Raw genomic sequence first — 16,359 nt, forward strand, 5'->3', positions numbered from 1 at the left:
ATTCCTTTTCACATGGTATATGGTGTTTTTTTTTGTATTCTTTAACATGCACAGAGAATGAAGCACTGGATTCAGGGGATTGTCTAAGCAGGCATGTTTATTTTGTTATAAAATAACACTATAATAATATAATTTATGAATTTACTTTGCTGTTACAATAAAATGTTTGATCATAAAAAAGGAATTGCTATGTGTATTTTATTCTGGCTAAAATTAATTAAGTTACTAACACAAAGTTAACCCTTGTGTTATCTTCGGGTCGTTCTGACCCATCAGTCATTGTGACCCACCGTCGTATTGCGACAACTTTACCGCATACAAAAACAGTGAAAAAAGTGAAGCATTTTCTTTTAACCGTTGGGCTGTCTCAGACCCCCCACATTGCGAAGGTTAAAAGAAAAGTATTTTTATTTGTTTTTGTATTGGGTAAAATTGGGTAAACACAACAATGGTTCGTTATGAACCTTTGGGTCATGTGACCCGAAGGCAGCACGAGGGTTAAGGTAACAATTTGCATGTACATTTCTGAGTAGAATGGAAGCAAATTGAATAAGTTAAAATGGCCTAAATTAAATAATTTGAGAACTTAATATTACCTAAACATTTTCAGGAAATGTAAGTAGATTTACTTTAATTAAGTTTGTTAGTCATGTTGATTCTACTTAAATAATTAGTCAGTCTGACTAGTCTGACTTGTTAGTCTGACTATAAAAGAATCACAGAATTTACTCAATAATGGCTGGAGTTGGAACTACTTAAAAAAGTCCATGCAAATTGTTACCTTAATTTTTTTAAGTTGAGCCACTATAATTTTCTTTAGAGTGCACTCGCCATCTGCCCATTTGTCTGTCTGCTCTTTCAACTCAATGATGAGAGATTTGCAGTTGATGGAATTGGAGGATGAGCTCAGGAGTGCAGATACATTTATTGAACATCTCAAGACAGAAGAGGTAAAGTAGCTTCTGTTTTGTCTATAGTTAACAGTATTCCTTCTTACCAGTCCATATAAGATACATGGAGGCGTATTTAAAAGACATGAATCAGAAGGGTTACACTACTTTAACTGCTTTTTCTGTCAGTAGTCCGAAGGCATTTCCCATATTGGTAAACCTTTCTTAAACCATGAACCTCTCTAGACAGAGAAGAACAGACAGAAAACTAGGACTGCATCACCAAAACCTGTTCATTGGAAGAAGAGGGACCACAATGGGGACATTGTTCACCAGCGCCCACGAGCCCTTAGAAAGCAGTCAACATCAAGACCAGACGAAGGAGGACATGTTTCTTCTTCACAGCCATTAGACCATGGCCAACACCTAGACCATGGTGATTAATCTTTTGTTCCAAATGCTGTATTTCAACAGTGTGTTGTGGCAATGTTGAAGTTATGATATTATTCTTTTTTCTCCTCCCTTTTGAAGATTTTAATATGCAGCAGCTTGAGGACCTTCTACAGGACTCAGAGAACATTGAATCGCAAGATTTTGTTCAGCAGCCACCATTGTCCAGTTGGAGTCAAAGGCAGAAAGAGGTCCAACAATGTTGGCAATAGGCGAGGCCACAGAACCTTGACAATTTACTTTCTGCTGAGAACATCGTCCAGATGACATGCAATCACTGTCACGTGAAAGAAGCTGTCATCTGTTGTGGGGAATGTATGCCCTCAGAGTGGTTTTGTGCTGAGTGTGATGGCTTGGTACATAAACACCACACTCTACACAACAGGCAAACCATCATGGATGGATTTTTCAAATACATCCCGCCAACAGAGTCTGTGACACTCCATGATGGAAAATACATCATTTGTGAACAAGGTTGGCGTTTCTTTTTCAATTGATTGACAATTTTCTTAACAGATCATTCTTATCTGAAATTGAAATGTGTTATTTAAGTCATTACTCACAACCCAAACATTCTTAATTGTATACCTTATGGTTCTTTGCCTTGCAGATTGTGTTCTGCCAACAGCTCTACCTCAAAGGATATGCTCCTGTGACACCGCTGATGCAGCAGTCTCTGTTGGTAGATCCATCATACTAGTTTGCATAAATGGTAGGATCTTGTTAAACTGTTGAATTTTTTTATATAACACATTACTTTGGTTTCATGTTATTGATTTGCCTTTCATGTGCTCTCAGGCCGTTATGATCTTCACGTTCTGGTGCTAACATGCAAACATTGCAACCAGAAATGGGCTCCAGAAGTCAGTGACTTTGTAAAGAGTGGTTACTGGCCCGCTACCATGCAGGCACAGACACTGTTCCACCAAGAGCTCTTCCATTCCTTTGAGGCTATGAAGACAGCAGCTCCAGGAATGTCCAGTCAAGCCTTTACAGCAATGTTGGACCAGAGAACAAAGCAATATGGAAGAGTAAGTAAAAAGCAGTTCAGGGTCCACAAGTGGCTGTAGTAGGTAGAACATATTTCAGATAATAGACTGAAGACCTTACCACACAAAAGTCATTTGCATCCTTATGGATTTGAAAAGTTGCATACAAAACACAAAACACACAAAGGCAAAGATGTAGTTTATCGTTCTTGAAAGCTGTATTATATTCTTTCCTTTAGACTGGCAAAGTGAATGCAGATGCATTTCAGAGAAGTTTTCTGCAATTTGTATACTGTAACTATGAAGAGAACCAACTTCTTGGAAAGGAGTCATTGGTCTGTCCAGCCTGTAGCCCTGAAATGGTGGCTGTTTCTGTGGATGGCAACAGAAAGTTGTACAGGTTCCAGAAAACAAACCAGTGAGTTCTGTGCACACATTATAAACAGCCAATGTAGTTAATATACAGTATGTCCAGCTGTTAATGTCACTGTTAATGTCAATGTTTTTTTTGATAAGTGCTACATATATAAAAGGTCCTATTACAAAGGTAGTCCATAATACATTGTCTTAAAGGACTGAAGAGCCAGGGTTCTTCGATGGAGTGTTTTTAGCCCGAGACTCTGAGGTGTCCAGTTTTGTTGAGGAGGTCCGGGGAACTGTCAAGAGTGTAAGTTTTACATTATTCTGAACAACATTTATTGGGAATATTTTGTAACTAATTAAAGTTAAAGTAGAAAACACGATTGCCTTTGGAGAAGGGAGTCTATGATCAGGTGGGGATACAGCACTAGATTCTTATCCAGGGGGCACAGTACATTCATACTGCATATTGCTTTATCCTTCAAATGTAAGATAGGTCAGGCCAAGTGTGGAAGAAATTGCGATTTCCTGTGTGCTTACATTATTCACTAATCAATAGAACTAGTCATTGGATACTAGTTAGTATGTTCTCATGTAAGCTTGCTATTAATAAGAGTAGATTGTGTCTATGTGTCAGGGTTAATAGATGTTCGGGATCAGGAGAAAGTACTGGGTAAACGTCCTTTGTCATGACTACAAGGAGAGCGCCAACTATGATCTCTCTAGTCTGAGTGGTCATGTGTTGGGAGCTGTGAATCTCTTTCTCTGAGACTGTTGTAACGTCATTACTGCCTGACTGTCACTATCTATGTTTACATTCCTGTGCCCTATAAAAGATGGTCCTCCGGCCTTCAGAGCCGGGAGAGACATGATTGAGACCTAAGCCTGGTGGTGTGTTGTCATTTAGTGTCAAAACACTTTCTTCATCAAAAGACAGAATCTTGACAGTTAAAGTTTGCGTGAACAGTCCTGCAATCTAGTGTACTTGAATTAACTATTGTCATGTTCAAATGATTTACTTTGGTAGACTGCAGGAAAAGCGATGTGTGGTGACTCCCAATGGAATGCAGCAAGAGAGATTTCAAAGCGGGCCAACAAGTTGGATGAAGAAGGTGTGGAAATTGCTGTGTGTAGACATGGATTTCTTCTCAAAGGTTGGTATGGGTCTGATTAAGTAGTAGTAAAAAGATAAATAATATATATTTATATTATGATCTAATGCCTCTTTCATGTGCATTGTGCTTTTTTGTAAAGGTCTGAATATGTATAGAGGAGAAATCTTTGCATATCCAATGTTTCTCCAAAAAGAGTTCCAGAGTGCTACATTTTTGGCCATGGATGTGACCTGCCGATATGTGCCATACTTGACAAAAGTGTCAGAGGCCCTGACTCATCTTCAACCCCTTCAGGAAATGAGGCATTGCTTGTCTGTGATGCATGCCAAAACCCACAATACAAAATGCGAGGTGATGCTTTTAGCTACTCTACCTTTACATTTTAGAGTATGATGTGGCAAACTGAGTGTAAAATGCCATAATAAATGACAATAGCCATACCACAGTGGTCTGGACTGACCCATACAATAACCTAGGAGTGCGTTTAAAGTTTTTCTGTAGCCCCTAAGTGCTGCCCTCTAAAGTTGGTAATCTCAGGATATGCTTTAATATCGTGTGTCCACACCGCTTTACACATTATCTTCTTCCTGTAGATTCTGTGGACTGCAAGGAACCAGGAGGGTGCCGGCACCACTCTCGGTGAAGAAGTTGAGCAAGTGAATAGTTTTCCACCAAGTATATGGCCAAGTCAGGTTTGTAAGCTTATTTCCCCCTGCCAGCCTGCAAATGTACATGTTTTACAAAATTGTATTTTGATTTTGTTTTGTTTTTCACAGTAAGAACTGACATGCTGACTGTCCATGCTATGGGGTGGAATGAATGGAAAGAGAATGGCCTCCATAGCCTTGTCTTCCAGATTCAAGAAGGTATGTTCACGTACTGAAGATGATTAACTATTTAAAGCAGTTACATTTAAACGTAACTTTTACTTATTATACCCAAAATGCATCACATTGTTATAGTACCCCCTAGTAGACATTGTAGTGGTACAGGACCTCTGGTAGTTTAAAAGACTGCCTTCTGTATTGCTGTTTTCAGACAGTAGAGAAGACTGTGGATGTAGCTGAGAGCCTGAAGACAATGCAGGAGCAGTTGCATTGCTGTGATGACATGCTGAAACAATGGGTTGTTGATGTCAAGCAGTGGGCCAGTAGCAGTAAGAAAAATACTTAATATATAAACACACTCAGTCACTTGGTTGTAATGCATATCCGTAGCTTAAATGTTAAAAGTTTATTTATGTTATCTTTAATCAAGGAAGTGCAGCACCTGGTCCTGTTGATGCTCAAAGTTTGCAGATCACAATCGAAGCACTCTTTGTGAGCATTTGTCAGAAAAAGCACTACCTTTACAGACAGAATGGTATGTATAGTGTAAACATAACTAATGCAGATAAATCTTAGGCTATACTGATATCTTCATTACCATGGCAGCTCTTTTTACGTACTATTGTTTTTACTGTATTTGCAGATCGCAACAAAAGGCGACAGAAAATAACTCAAAAGATAGCCCAGGAAAAGAAACGGTTGCTGGAAGACATCCAGAGATACAACCAACAGCCTGATGGTGACCTTGTGGACACAGACTTAGTTGTGCAGAAACTCTCTAACAAAGCTGCAGAGAGCATGATCTGGCCTTGGCAGGAACAGAACACAGGTGTTGCATCAAGATTTAACTTTAAGTATGCATATAAAATGTCAATTAATAGTAATTTGTTTATTAATGTCAAATGTTTTTATTCCTTTACAGACTGTGTGGACATCCTCACAAAGAAGAAGCTCTTTGACCACGTAATGCTTGCCTCACGACTAAAAGAGGAAAAGCAGATCCTTGTGAAGGAGATGCTGCAGCACTGCCAGTACCTCAAGGACTCAGTGGCAAAGGTCCAGACACTGATGGGCACTGTTTTAGTGAGCACACAGACAGGAAGTAAGTGTAAATCAAATTATCTGGCTACATGCACTTTCAAATTTATAGGTCAAACTATTGGAAACCAATCCTGCTAGTATAGTCTTCGGTAAATTAATTTCAACATCAATTCAAAACATTTCCAGGCTTGCCAAATGGATTAACCGAGGAGGGGTCCAAGGGCCTCATCAGTGCACTAAAGAGAAGACTGCAAGACCTGAGACTCCAACAGCAGACCATAGCAGGCACCTACAGATGCACTCTTAAACCAAGTAACAGACTGGTGGAAGAGGAGGACAGGGAAATGGAGGAAGACATGGACTGGCAACGTGGCAACAGCTCGGATGATAGTGATGAGGAGGAGGATGCAGAGAATTGAACTCAAGTCACTTGGATTTGAATCACTCAGTCACAGCTGTAATCGCCTGAGACCTAACTTGATATACTGTGATGTATACTATGTGTTCTCTCCCTTTGATCTCTACCTGTAATGGCCCAGGCGAGTCAATTGCAACAGAGGCTGCCTCCAGAGCATGACTGCAGCAGAGCACAGAGCATTATTTGTAAATGAGTGGTAGAACATAACACTTAACTTATAACATGGGTGAGTTGGTGACCTAGCTAACGTTTTCGGGTTTTTGTTTTAGATTCACTGTTAGGTAAGGGAGCGTGCTGGCTCCGCCTTCCCATTGCGGGGAGGGCCAGCGGCTACCAGGTTTTGGTTTTATTTTCACTAACTCAGTCTTGTTTTTCTGTTCAATAAACTTTGGTATTATTTTTATAAACATTGACTTGCATGGTTGGACTCACTTATGTAAGCCTACAAGCAACCGTCTGATCCTTTGCTTGGTGGAGGTAAGAGTAGACTACATATGAAGAGAAGACTTAAAAGTTAGGCCATTACAAGCAGATGTAAATTTGTTATCCTATTAACACCACATTGCATACAATGTTGAATGATGGATTCCTTGTGGCTGAATATGAATAATCTGTACTGGGAGTGCGGCGCGATGACGTCGCATTCAGAATAATCCATGCCTTTATAAAGGTGATGGCATGAAGGTAGGCTATATGAATTATAAATTATATATTCATTTTTAGAGTGTTCAACACTTGGTAAGACTTATACAAGTTTTAAAGTAATTGAATAGGTCTTTATATAATGTGCGCTACACGTAACTAGAACCACAATCGATGCCCAGAAACCAGGAAGTTGATAACAAACAAAACATGAACAGAGAAAAAGACAGTGGCCGTAACAGTATCACAACAAGCTCATAAAATGTTACAGTGTATATCAATAACAAATACAGAACTGGGAACTCTTAAAACAATAACCAGGCAGCTAGGCACAGACATATTAACAGCAGGCTTCCAGGTATTCTCCCATTCTTTTACACTGTGAAAAGAAATACACATCAGAATCAGAATATGGTTTATTCACCATGTATTTGAACAAACACAGAATTTACTGTGGCAGGGAGGGGCAAACAATAAACATACAGATCTTAAATTAAGTAAAAGTGCAAAAGTTTAACTATTTCTAAGAACTAAAATCTAAGAATAAAAAAATTTAAATATAAAATATATATAAGAATAAGACTAAGTAAGTAATTTTGATAACATAGTTGTTACTTTATCAAAAGTTAGCGAAATAGAGTGATCAATGTAAACTTGTTTTACAATTTCACCATGAGATTATGTGACTTAAGTTAAAGGTCCCCATGGCATGCTGTTTTTGGATGCTTTTATATAGGTCTTAAGGCCGCAATATGCTTCTGCGTCTCCGTTTACGGATGGGCGGGCGCACGGATACGCACGGATACGGATGGATAGACTGCGTTTATGGTTCTCCGTAGGCTGTGGGTGCTGAAAACAATTCACCGCCAGAAGAGTAGGTGGCGCAACGGTTTTTTGTAAATCGTCGTGGAGTGTTTATTTACCTAGGTTATCGAGAAGTCGGAGCATATTTACAAATTAGCCGTTTCATCAATAGAATACGCACATTTTCAGCAACTACACTGCCCATTTCTCGTCACATTTTAATTCAGATGCTGATTTACATGTACTGTTTAGCTGAAATATGAATTGTGAAAACTTACAGCAATGGCGGTCAAAGGATTCTGTTCATCCTGTTTATCCCGGCAACCCCGCCCCTGACACAAGCGATTCTTAATACTGACCTATCACAGCCAAGGGGGTCTCCGTAGCTCTCCGTCGCTCACGACGGATAGTTAGAAAATTCAGGAGGTGCACGTCGAGCTCTCCGGGGCTCTCCGAGGGCTGACGGAGAGCTCGTAGAGGGCGTTCCTCGGAGAAGAGGGCGTTCCCATGTGTCTGCGTTTTTCGAAAAACGCAGAAGCATATATAAGCCTTTAGTGGTCCCCTAATACTTTATCTGAAGTCTCCTCCCGAAATTCAGCCTTCGTGCAGAATTACAGCCACTACGAGCAGTCCCACAATGAGCTTTCCTCAGGATGTGGGGGACCATAGGTAGGATAGGGGAACTCATATTAACGTTAAATAACCTCCTAAAGTGAAGTTTTCATGTCATGGGACCTTTAACACTAGTATAAGTAAAGGTTTGGAGAAGCACATTTCGTCATATTGTCCTAAATAAAATTCAAATCCTAATAGTAATCAAATCAAATGCTTGGACAGTAATATGAATCTGGTATCTGTGGCCGTTACAGGACTATAATTAACACAAAGAATAATGAATCCTTATAGGATACTGCAGTTCTTTAGTAGAGTAGAATTTAATCTCTCCGATTACAGTTGGTGATAGTTAATCCACAGAGGCAGTGTATGTTTAATGATAGATGTTCAACAAGAACTATAGGCTTTTCACAAGTTGCTTGTGTTGAAAAATTGCTGTTGGCTACATTTCATATCGAGGAAGGAACTTGAGATATAGCCAGTTTGAGAGTACAGTCTCTTAGAGTTCGATGGGCCTAAATGTTAACCTGACACGTCAGATAGTTTGTTGCACAGAACCATCTGGGGAAGTCATCCTTGGAAACTGTTAGGAAAAGGGCAGGCACTTTTACCCCAAAAATTGCAAGTGATTGTATCTGTCTATTAGGGCCGGGCGGTATGACGGTATATACCGTGCGATGGAAGAAATGTGTCTATCGGGAGAGATTTGGCTATACCGTTTCAACCGCGGTATACTTTTGGACTACTTTTTTATTTTTTTAGGTTGGGCAAAAAGGGCTCGCATCCAAAGTCTTTACAAATTCGTGATATTTTTGTATTTCACATGAGGTCATGCCGGGAAATATCAAACTGAGGCTTTAACGTATCGACCAAGCTTTAACGAGGTTGATACGCCGACACCGAAGTTAGATATGGATAGTAAAACTCAGACTGATTGCTTTCGCTCATTTTGAAATTTTCGTCGGAGGGCATTACGGATCCTTATTGAGCTGTGAGTACGTCACCATGCGGATGGCATGACTGCGCATTAGCCAATCGGAACGCTCATACTGTCGTTGCCTTTAAATAATAGCCAGTAACGTCTTGTAGCACATGCAATACAGTTTTTTCCACCACACGAGTGGTACCATTTCTTAATTGAATTTACAGAACAATTACTATACCGTGATATATACCGTAACCGTGATATAAAATTACTCATACCGTGATAGAAGATTTGGGCCATATCGCCCGCCCCTACTGTCTATCACTCTCTATCTAAGGCCTGTAGCTGCCAGGAGTTCCTCTGTAGGATAATAATTTGTTTGGCAGCAAGTGCATAACTTCAGACGGCCTAAGGTCAGATGGCTGAGCGGTTAGGGAATCGGGCTATTAATCAGAAGGTTGTCGGTTCGACTCCCGGCTGTGAAAAATAATGTTGTGTCCTTGGGCAAGACACCTCACCCTACTTGCCTCGGAGGGAATGTCCCTGTACTTGCTGTAAGTCGCTCTGGATAAGAGCATCTGCTAAATGACTAAATGTAATGTAAATGTAACTTGAAGCCTGGCAAGATGGATTCATGCACAAGCTAACTCAAATTAAGCCCCCACTAAAAATAATTTAAATAAAACAAAATTGCATGCATCTGAGCTTACCTGCTTTGAACGTCCCTCTTTTTAAACAGGAAATTGCAGCCTGAAAATATATAAACAGAGGAATAACAAATAAGATGATTTGCCAGATTTTTTTGGGTCATTACAACAAAAGATTGTTCATGATGCATAAGCCTATGACCCTTACATAAGACAACCTTTACGTGAAATTCTTTTTCTTTTTCACGGGTACTGAATTTTGGGAAGACCTTTTTGAGGAGAAGAGATGAGGGAAGGAGTAGAAAGTGGGTAACATAGAGAGACGGTTGGTGAAGGAGGTAAAGAGAGCGAGGGACTGGGGAAAGGAGGTGTGGAGAAAGAATGGGAGGGAAGAGCAGGAGAAGAGAAAGAGTGGGAGGGAATAGGAGGTGAAGAGAGAGAGGGAGTCATAGGATGTGAAGAGAGAGAGGGAGTAGGAAGAGTAGATGTAGAGAGAGAGTTGGGGGGAAGAGGAGGTGAAGAGAGAGAGTTCGAGGGAAGAGGAGGTGATGAGAGAGAGGGAATAGGAAGAGTAGATGAAGAGAGAGAGGGAGTAGGAAGAGTAGATGAAGAGAGAGAGGGAGTAGGAAGAGTAGATGAAGAGAGAGAGGGAGTAGGAAGAGTAGATGAAGAGAGAGAGGGAGTAGGAAGAGTAGATGAAGAGAGAGAGGGAGTCATAGGAGGTGTGTGGGGGACCGGCACAAGGTTAAGGGTGAAGGTTTGATCCTGAGTGGAGGCAGGGGATGTTGCTTCTGGTGTTTCTTCACCAGCTGTGGCAAGAAGGCTATTGTGGTCTGAGAGATAAAGACAAATAAGTAAATGTAGACGTAACATTATTTGAATATAAGTATAACAGCCCCACAAATGAGGTTAATTTAAACAGAAATAGGGTCTAATCTGGGAATATTTACTAATCAACAATATTCTATTAGTATATTCTATGTTACAAAAAGTATTTAGAAACTAAATGTAAATGCAAAGTTATAAAAAAGCATGTCCCAATGCAAAATATGTGTTCTTACATTTAAGATAGTATTCATAAAGGGTGGTCATTTTTTTAATGATCTCCCTCACAGGCCCCTCTGGTATGAAGCCTATACCTGCAATGACCTCTGCTGTAACCCCCCCCCCCCCCCTCTCTTCTTTTTCCCCATGAAGAGCAGGGGCTTTAAGTCCAGTTCATGCAGCTTATTGACCTAAAAAACTGACATTAACAAGTTATCAGGCTTTGTCCTCTGTATAAGCTCTCTTGCCATCTGATCAACTACTTTTGAAATGGTATCATACTTCTTCCTTCTTTTCTTCGTATCTACTATACTTCTTTTCAAATTAACAAAGCTAGGGGTCCTGACAGGAAGACTATAAGATGTGATGCTATTTATGCTATTTATTGATTAAATGATATGGCCTGATGCCAATGAAAACTGGCATTTATATCAAGTTCTGACCAGTATAGTATGGATCTGAATGGAACAGTAACCTAAGACCTCTACATTCTCACTCACAGATATGCGGGCTGAATATATCACTCTGCCTGCGTTGCGGTGCTTCTTTACATTCTCCCCCCAGTCCCCAACATGCAAACTCTCCTCCTTGGACTTAATCCTCTCTTTTGTTGAGAGGCTTGCAAAACATGAAAGGTATGTTTTGCGGTTGGCAGTATTCATGACCTGGCAGTAAGGGCAAGGCCTGCTTTTGGGTTTGGACATTTTCTGCAAACATAAACACATTGACATGTTATAAGCATTACAAGTAGGAATATGAGTAACACACATGAAATAATTCTTAATCTTACATTTCGTTCCTATGGCTTATGGGTATTGTAGTAAAGCATAAACTTCGGCACAAACGATTTTTATTTTATTTTTTTATTTTTATGCATATAGCCTACGTTTTTAGATCTGTTTATTTTGTATCAGTACATTTTATAAATAACCTTTATGTTCTTAAATAAGGTTTATGTCATTTATAACGTTTATGTCTTGGATATAACAAAAAAAATCATGTTGAAAGCACATCGGCCGGATTTTTACGAAATCACCCGACTTATTTTGGTGACGTTTCGTAAAAATCCGAAAGCCACTCATCAAAATCTATGGGAGACCTAATGCGTCAAAATACGACGCCATATTTCACAATTTTCTACGGGAAAAGCCGAACATATTAACGTGGAAGTCAATGTGCGTCCCTGGTTGATCCTGCCAGTAACATATGCTTGTCTCAAAGATTAAGCCATGCAAGTCTAAGTACACACTGCCGGTACAGTGAAACTGCGAATGGCTCATTAAATCAGTTATGGTTCCTTTGATCGCTCCAACGTTACTTGGATAACTGTGGCAATTCTAGAGCTAATACATGCCAACGAGCGCTGACCCTTGCGGGGATGCGTGCATTTATCAGACCCAAAACCCATGCGGGGACGGTGGGCCGGCCCTTCGGGGTCTCTGCCGGCCCCGGACGCTTTGGTGACTCTAGATAACCTCGAGCCGATTGCGCGCCCTCCGTGGCGGTGACGTCTCATTCGAATGTCTGCCCTATCAACTTTCGATGGTACTTTCTGTGCCTACCATGGTGACCACGGGTAACGGGGAATCAGGGTTCGATTCCGGAGAGGGAGCCTGAGAAACGGCTACCACATCCAAGGAAGGTAGAGGTAAGGTTCCTGGTTGTTCCTTACCGGTCAGTATTGGCGTCGGCTATGTATAAGTCTTCCAGTCGGGTGAAGCTTCACCCAGGAGGGCCACTGCTATTTCTAGTGGTGAGCTTCCAGCTGGTTATTGGTGTTGCCCCCAATTATCGTACATGTGTTTGCCCCCCGAGTTATAGTGGTGCATGAAGTGGTGGGGGGCTTCACGTACGCCCATAGAATGTTTGGGAAGGTTTCTAGCAACTTGGGCAACGGCCCCGTGCCAGTAGGGGAGCACGGTGGGATCGAGCGAGTCCCTTACGGTGGATCGGGGTCTAGGGCGGCCCCGGCCATCCCGCAGCCACGTCCTGCCCACGTGCCAATGGGAGAGCACGGTGAGGCCCAGCGAGACCCTCATGTTGATTCAGAGTTGGGGGTGGCTCTGATCATCCCGCAACTACACCCTGAGGATCCGAATACAGGCCCAGTATTCAAACCGGTTGCAGGGCTGGTGGGTCCTTCTCCTGCTCCACCCGGTCGTCTGAGCAGAGCTGCTAGGCTTGCTAGGCGACGGCCCAAGCCATCAGGGCCAGTAGGACCGACCCAAGTGGAACCGTGCGTGGTCCACTCGGGCATAGAACACGCACTACCTGGGGGAGGAGTGGTCGACACTCCCAGGGAAGACCCAGACCTTTTTGATTTTAAGGAGGTTGGTATAGCGGGAGGGCGTAAACGGAGGCGATCTGTCGTCGAAGATTGGCTGTCGGAGTGGGAAAACACCTATGGAACGGGTGTCGACAGGTCGCCTCGTTCCGAGGAGCGGGAAACCTCTGTAATGGAGGTGGACCGTACCTTGGTTCAGTCCTGTGAGGAATCCCAACCCGCTGGGGATCTATCTCAGGACGGATCGTGTTGCCTTTCCGATGGGGATTTCCAGACTACCAGGCGCAAGCAGTCGAGCTCTCCATCGGGCCCCGGAACGGTAACCGGGGGTTCCCCTGAGGAAGAGCCGGTGCAACCAGCCAACTCGGTTCAAGAGGTGTTGGGAGACAGTCCCCTCCCACCCGACTCCGCTGCGGATCCTCCTTGGCGTGTTTCACTGCCTTTGTCTGACCCGTGCTGTGGTCTTTGTGGGAAAGTTGTCGGTGCTGTGGTGGTTATGGCTAAACATCTCCGGGTAAGCCACCATGAAACGCTGGTAATTTTCGAATGTGCTAAGTGTGGAAAGACTAGCGACAGTCACCACTCGATCTCCTGCCACGTTCCGAAGTGTAAGGGGGAGGTTGAGCCGGCGGCCACGGGAGGGTTCACTTGTGACTCCTGCCAAAGGGCCTTTATGACTAAAGCTGGTCTTTCCCTCCACAGGAAGCATGTGCATGAAGATCTTTATCGCCGGGAAATCTTGGTCAGGGAGCATGCCCGGTGTGGGAGGTCTGCTTTGGTACGGGATTGGTCCACTCAAGAAGTGGTGAAGGTGAGGCGTCTCATCACCAAGTTTGGACACCTCAAGTCGGCCAACTCGCTCATAGCTGAGAGATTGGGGCCCGACAGGACTGGGAGGCAGGTGGCGTTGTTGAGACGATCTCTGGGATCTCATGAACGTGGTGGTGCTGACGAGGCCCCGGACTTTAGTGAGCTGGTCCGGGAGTTGTCAATCGCGGGTGACCCGTCACCCTCTCGCCAAGGAGTGCAGGCTAGGCTCCTTGAGGCCATAGTAAGGCGGGAGGAACAGTGTGATGAGGTCCAGGTCGGCGCCACATCTCACACATGGGGGGGTGCAATTCCAAGCCCCGCTTGGATCCGATCGTCGGCACTTGAACTACTGAAGGAGTTGGGATGGGTGACCGGGAAGCTCCGTTCTGAGAGGGCCTGCGGGGGCGAACGCAAGGCAGCACCCGTGCCGACCAGGAGACGGGCGACTAGGCGCACTAAATTTCGGATGCATCAAACGATGTATGCTGTCAAGAGGGGCGCTCTGGCTACTCTGATCCTGGACTGTGTGGGGAAGAGTTTTTGCCCTGTTCCCATGCCTGAGATCACCTCCGTGTTCGCTAGTAGGTGGGGTGGGGTCGAGACCTTCAGCTGTCTTGGCCAGTTTGCTACCGGTGGGTCTGTCTCGAATGAGTTTTTCTGGGCCCCTATTTCTGCTTCTGAGGTCAGTGAAAACCTCCAAAGGGTGAAACACAGCACCGCTTCGGGTCCTGACGGGGTGACCAAAGCAGACTTGGTCAAGTGGGATCCGAGCGGTTGCCGGCTCGCACGGCTGTTCAACGCGTGGTTTGTCTCAGGGACCCTGCCGGAGGCTTTCAAGATGAACACGTCTACCTTGATCCCGAAGTCCGCCGATCCAGCCGAGTTGGTATTGATTTCAAACTGGCGTCCTATTACGGTTGGGTCGGTGGTGCTCCGCCTCTATTCGCGGATCCTGACATTGAGGCTGGCCGCCGCATGCCCCTTGTCACCGCGCCAGAAGGGGTTTACATGCTCCTCTGGCTGCTCTGAGAATCTGATGGTGTTGGAAGGGCTAATTCGACGGAGTAGAGTAAGCGGGGCAACTCTAGCTTTGGTGTCGGTGGACTTCGCGAAAGCCTTCGATACCGTGACACATGAGCACATCCTCGGTGCTCTTGAACGGAAGGGGTTAGATGAGCACGTGCTGGGTCTCATCCGAGACTCATATGTGGACTGCGTGACGAGAGTCAAGGTGGGGGCCGCGCGGTCTCCATTGATTGACATGAAGGTGGGGGTGAAGCAAGGCGATCCTATGTCCCCCCTTCTCTTTAATCTCGCGTTGGATCCCCTGATTCAGACGCTCGAGAGTCGAGGCGAGGGATATTTCTGGGGAGGCCAGTCAGTGACGACTCTTGCTTTCGCTGACGATCTGGTAATGGAAAGCGGCTCGTGGAACGGTATGGCAAAGAACATTGCCATTCTGGAGACTTTTTGCCATTTGACGGGTATGCGCGAGCAGCCCAAGAAGTGTTTTGGTTTCTTGCTCACGAAGGGTGCGCACTCTTACGTGGAGAACGACTGCAGGCCCTGGCGGGTCTGTGGGGAGTTGCTGCGCCTAACGGGTTCTGGGGTTCTGACGGTTTGCTCTACAGCAGATGCAGAGACGGCGGCCTCGGCATTGTTAAGCTGGCTCGCCTGGTACCCTGTATTCAGGCCCGACGAATCTACCGGCTAAGTAGGTCTGAGGACCCCATGACCCGGTTGACAACGATCAGCCTCTTTCCCAGGGAGAAATTTGAACGACTCTGGTTGAGTGCTGGGGGCCCTGTGGAGCAAGTACCTGACCTGGTGGATCCATCCACCAAGGCGGGAAACTCCGTTACGGGTCCCGATGGAACGGAGGCAGTGAGGTGTCCAGTCCCGTGTGACTGGCGGCGGGAGGCCTTCCTCAGCTGGTGTGGGTTTCCTCACCCAGGGTGTGGGCGTGTTGGTCTTTGGTGGCGACAAGATAAGTAACTGCTGGCTAGGTCGTCCCACTCAAATGGGATACTCCGAAGCCCAGTATGTGGCTGGTCTCCAGCTCCGAGCCAATGTGTATCCTACCCAAGAGGCGCTGACGCGTGGGAGGGGGGTTACCCCCCCCTGCCGTCGGTGTAGAAGCGGGGTGGAATCCTGTTCGCATATATTGGGCATGTGTCCTGCTGTGCAGCCTAGTCGGATCAGCAGGCACAATAAAATATGCGACCTTCTAGCGGGCGAAGCTTCCAGGGCCGGCTGGCGTGTGGTCAGTTGTATACGGATCCATGGTCCTTCGGGCGAGCTTAGACTCCCAGACTTGGTCTTTGAGAAAGGGGACTTGGCCCTGGTAGTGGACGTTACAGTGCGGTATGAGTTTGCCTCAGACACCTTGGAAAACGCGAGGGCCAGCAAGGTGGCATACTACCAGCCGTATGCATCGGACATTTTGAGGGAGCTCAATGGAGTGACGGAGCTGCGATTCTTTGGCTTCCCCGTTGGGG

The 16,359-nt window shown here is 44.5% G+C and overlaps 1 protein-coding gene and 1 long non-coding RNA gene across 2 annotated transcripts; both read left to right on the forward strand.

Moving 5' to 3' along the window:
• Window positions 1-886: 886 nt before the first annotated feature.
• Window positions 887-1,480, forward strand: LOC136945453 (uncharacterized). Its single transcript, XR_010876832.1, has 3 exons — window positions 887-950; window positions 1,137-1,326; window positions 1,422-1,480. It is a non-coding gene; the product is annotated as an uncharacterized lncRNA (long non-coding RNA).
• A 1,208-nt stretch (window positions 1,481-2,688) lies between these two features.
• LOC136946507 (uncharacterized) lies at window positions 2,689-6,477 on the forward strand. The gene is made up of 8 exons (XM_067240870.1): window positions 2,689-2,747; window positions 2,903-2,996; window positions 4,398-4,460; window positions 4,843-4,960; window positions 5,062-5,166; window positions 5,275-5,460; window positions 5,554-5,733; window positions 5,859-6,477. Exons 1-8 carry the CDS (start codon window positions 2,689-2,691, stop codon window positions 6,089-6,091), a joined length of 1,038 nt encoding a protein of 345 aa, XP_067096971.1. The 3' UTR covers window positions 6,092-6,477.
• Window positions 6,478-16,359: the final 9,882 nt, after the last annotated feature.

Source organism: Osmerus mordax, chromosome 7 (assembly GCF_038355195.1).
Source record: "Osmerus mordax isolate fOsmMor3 chromosome 7, fOsmMor3.pri, whole genome shotgun sequence".
In the NCBI taxonomy this organism is placed as follows: Eukaryota; Metazoa; Chordata; class Actinopteri; order Osmeriformes; family Osmeridae; genus Osmerus; species Osmerus mordax.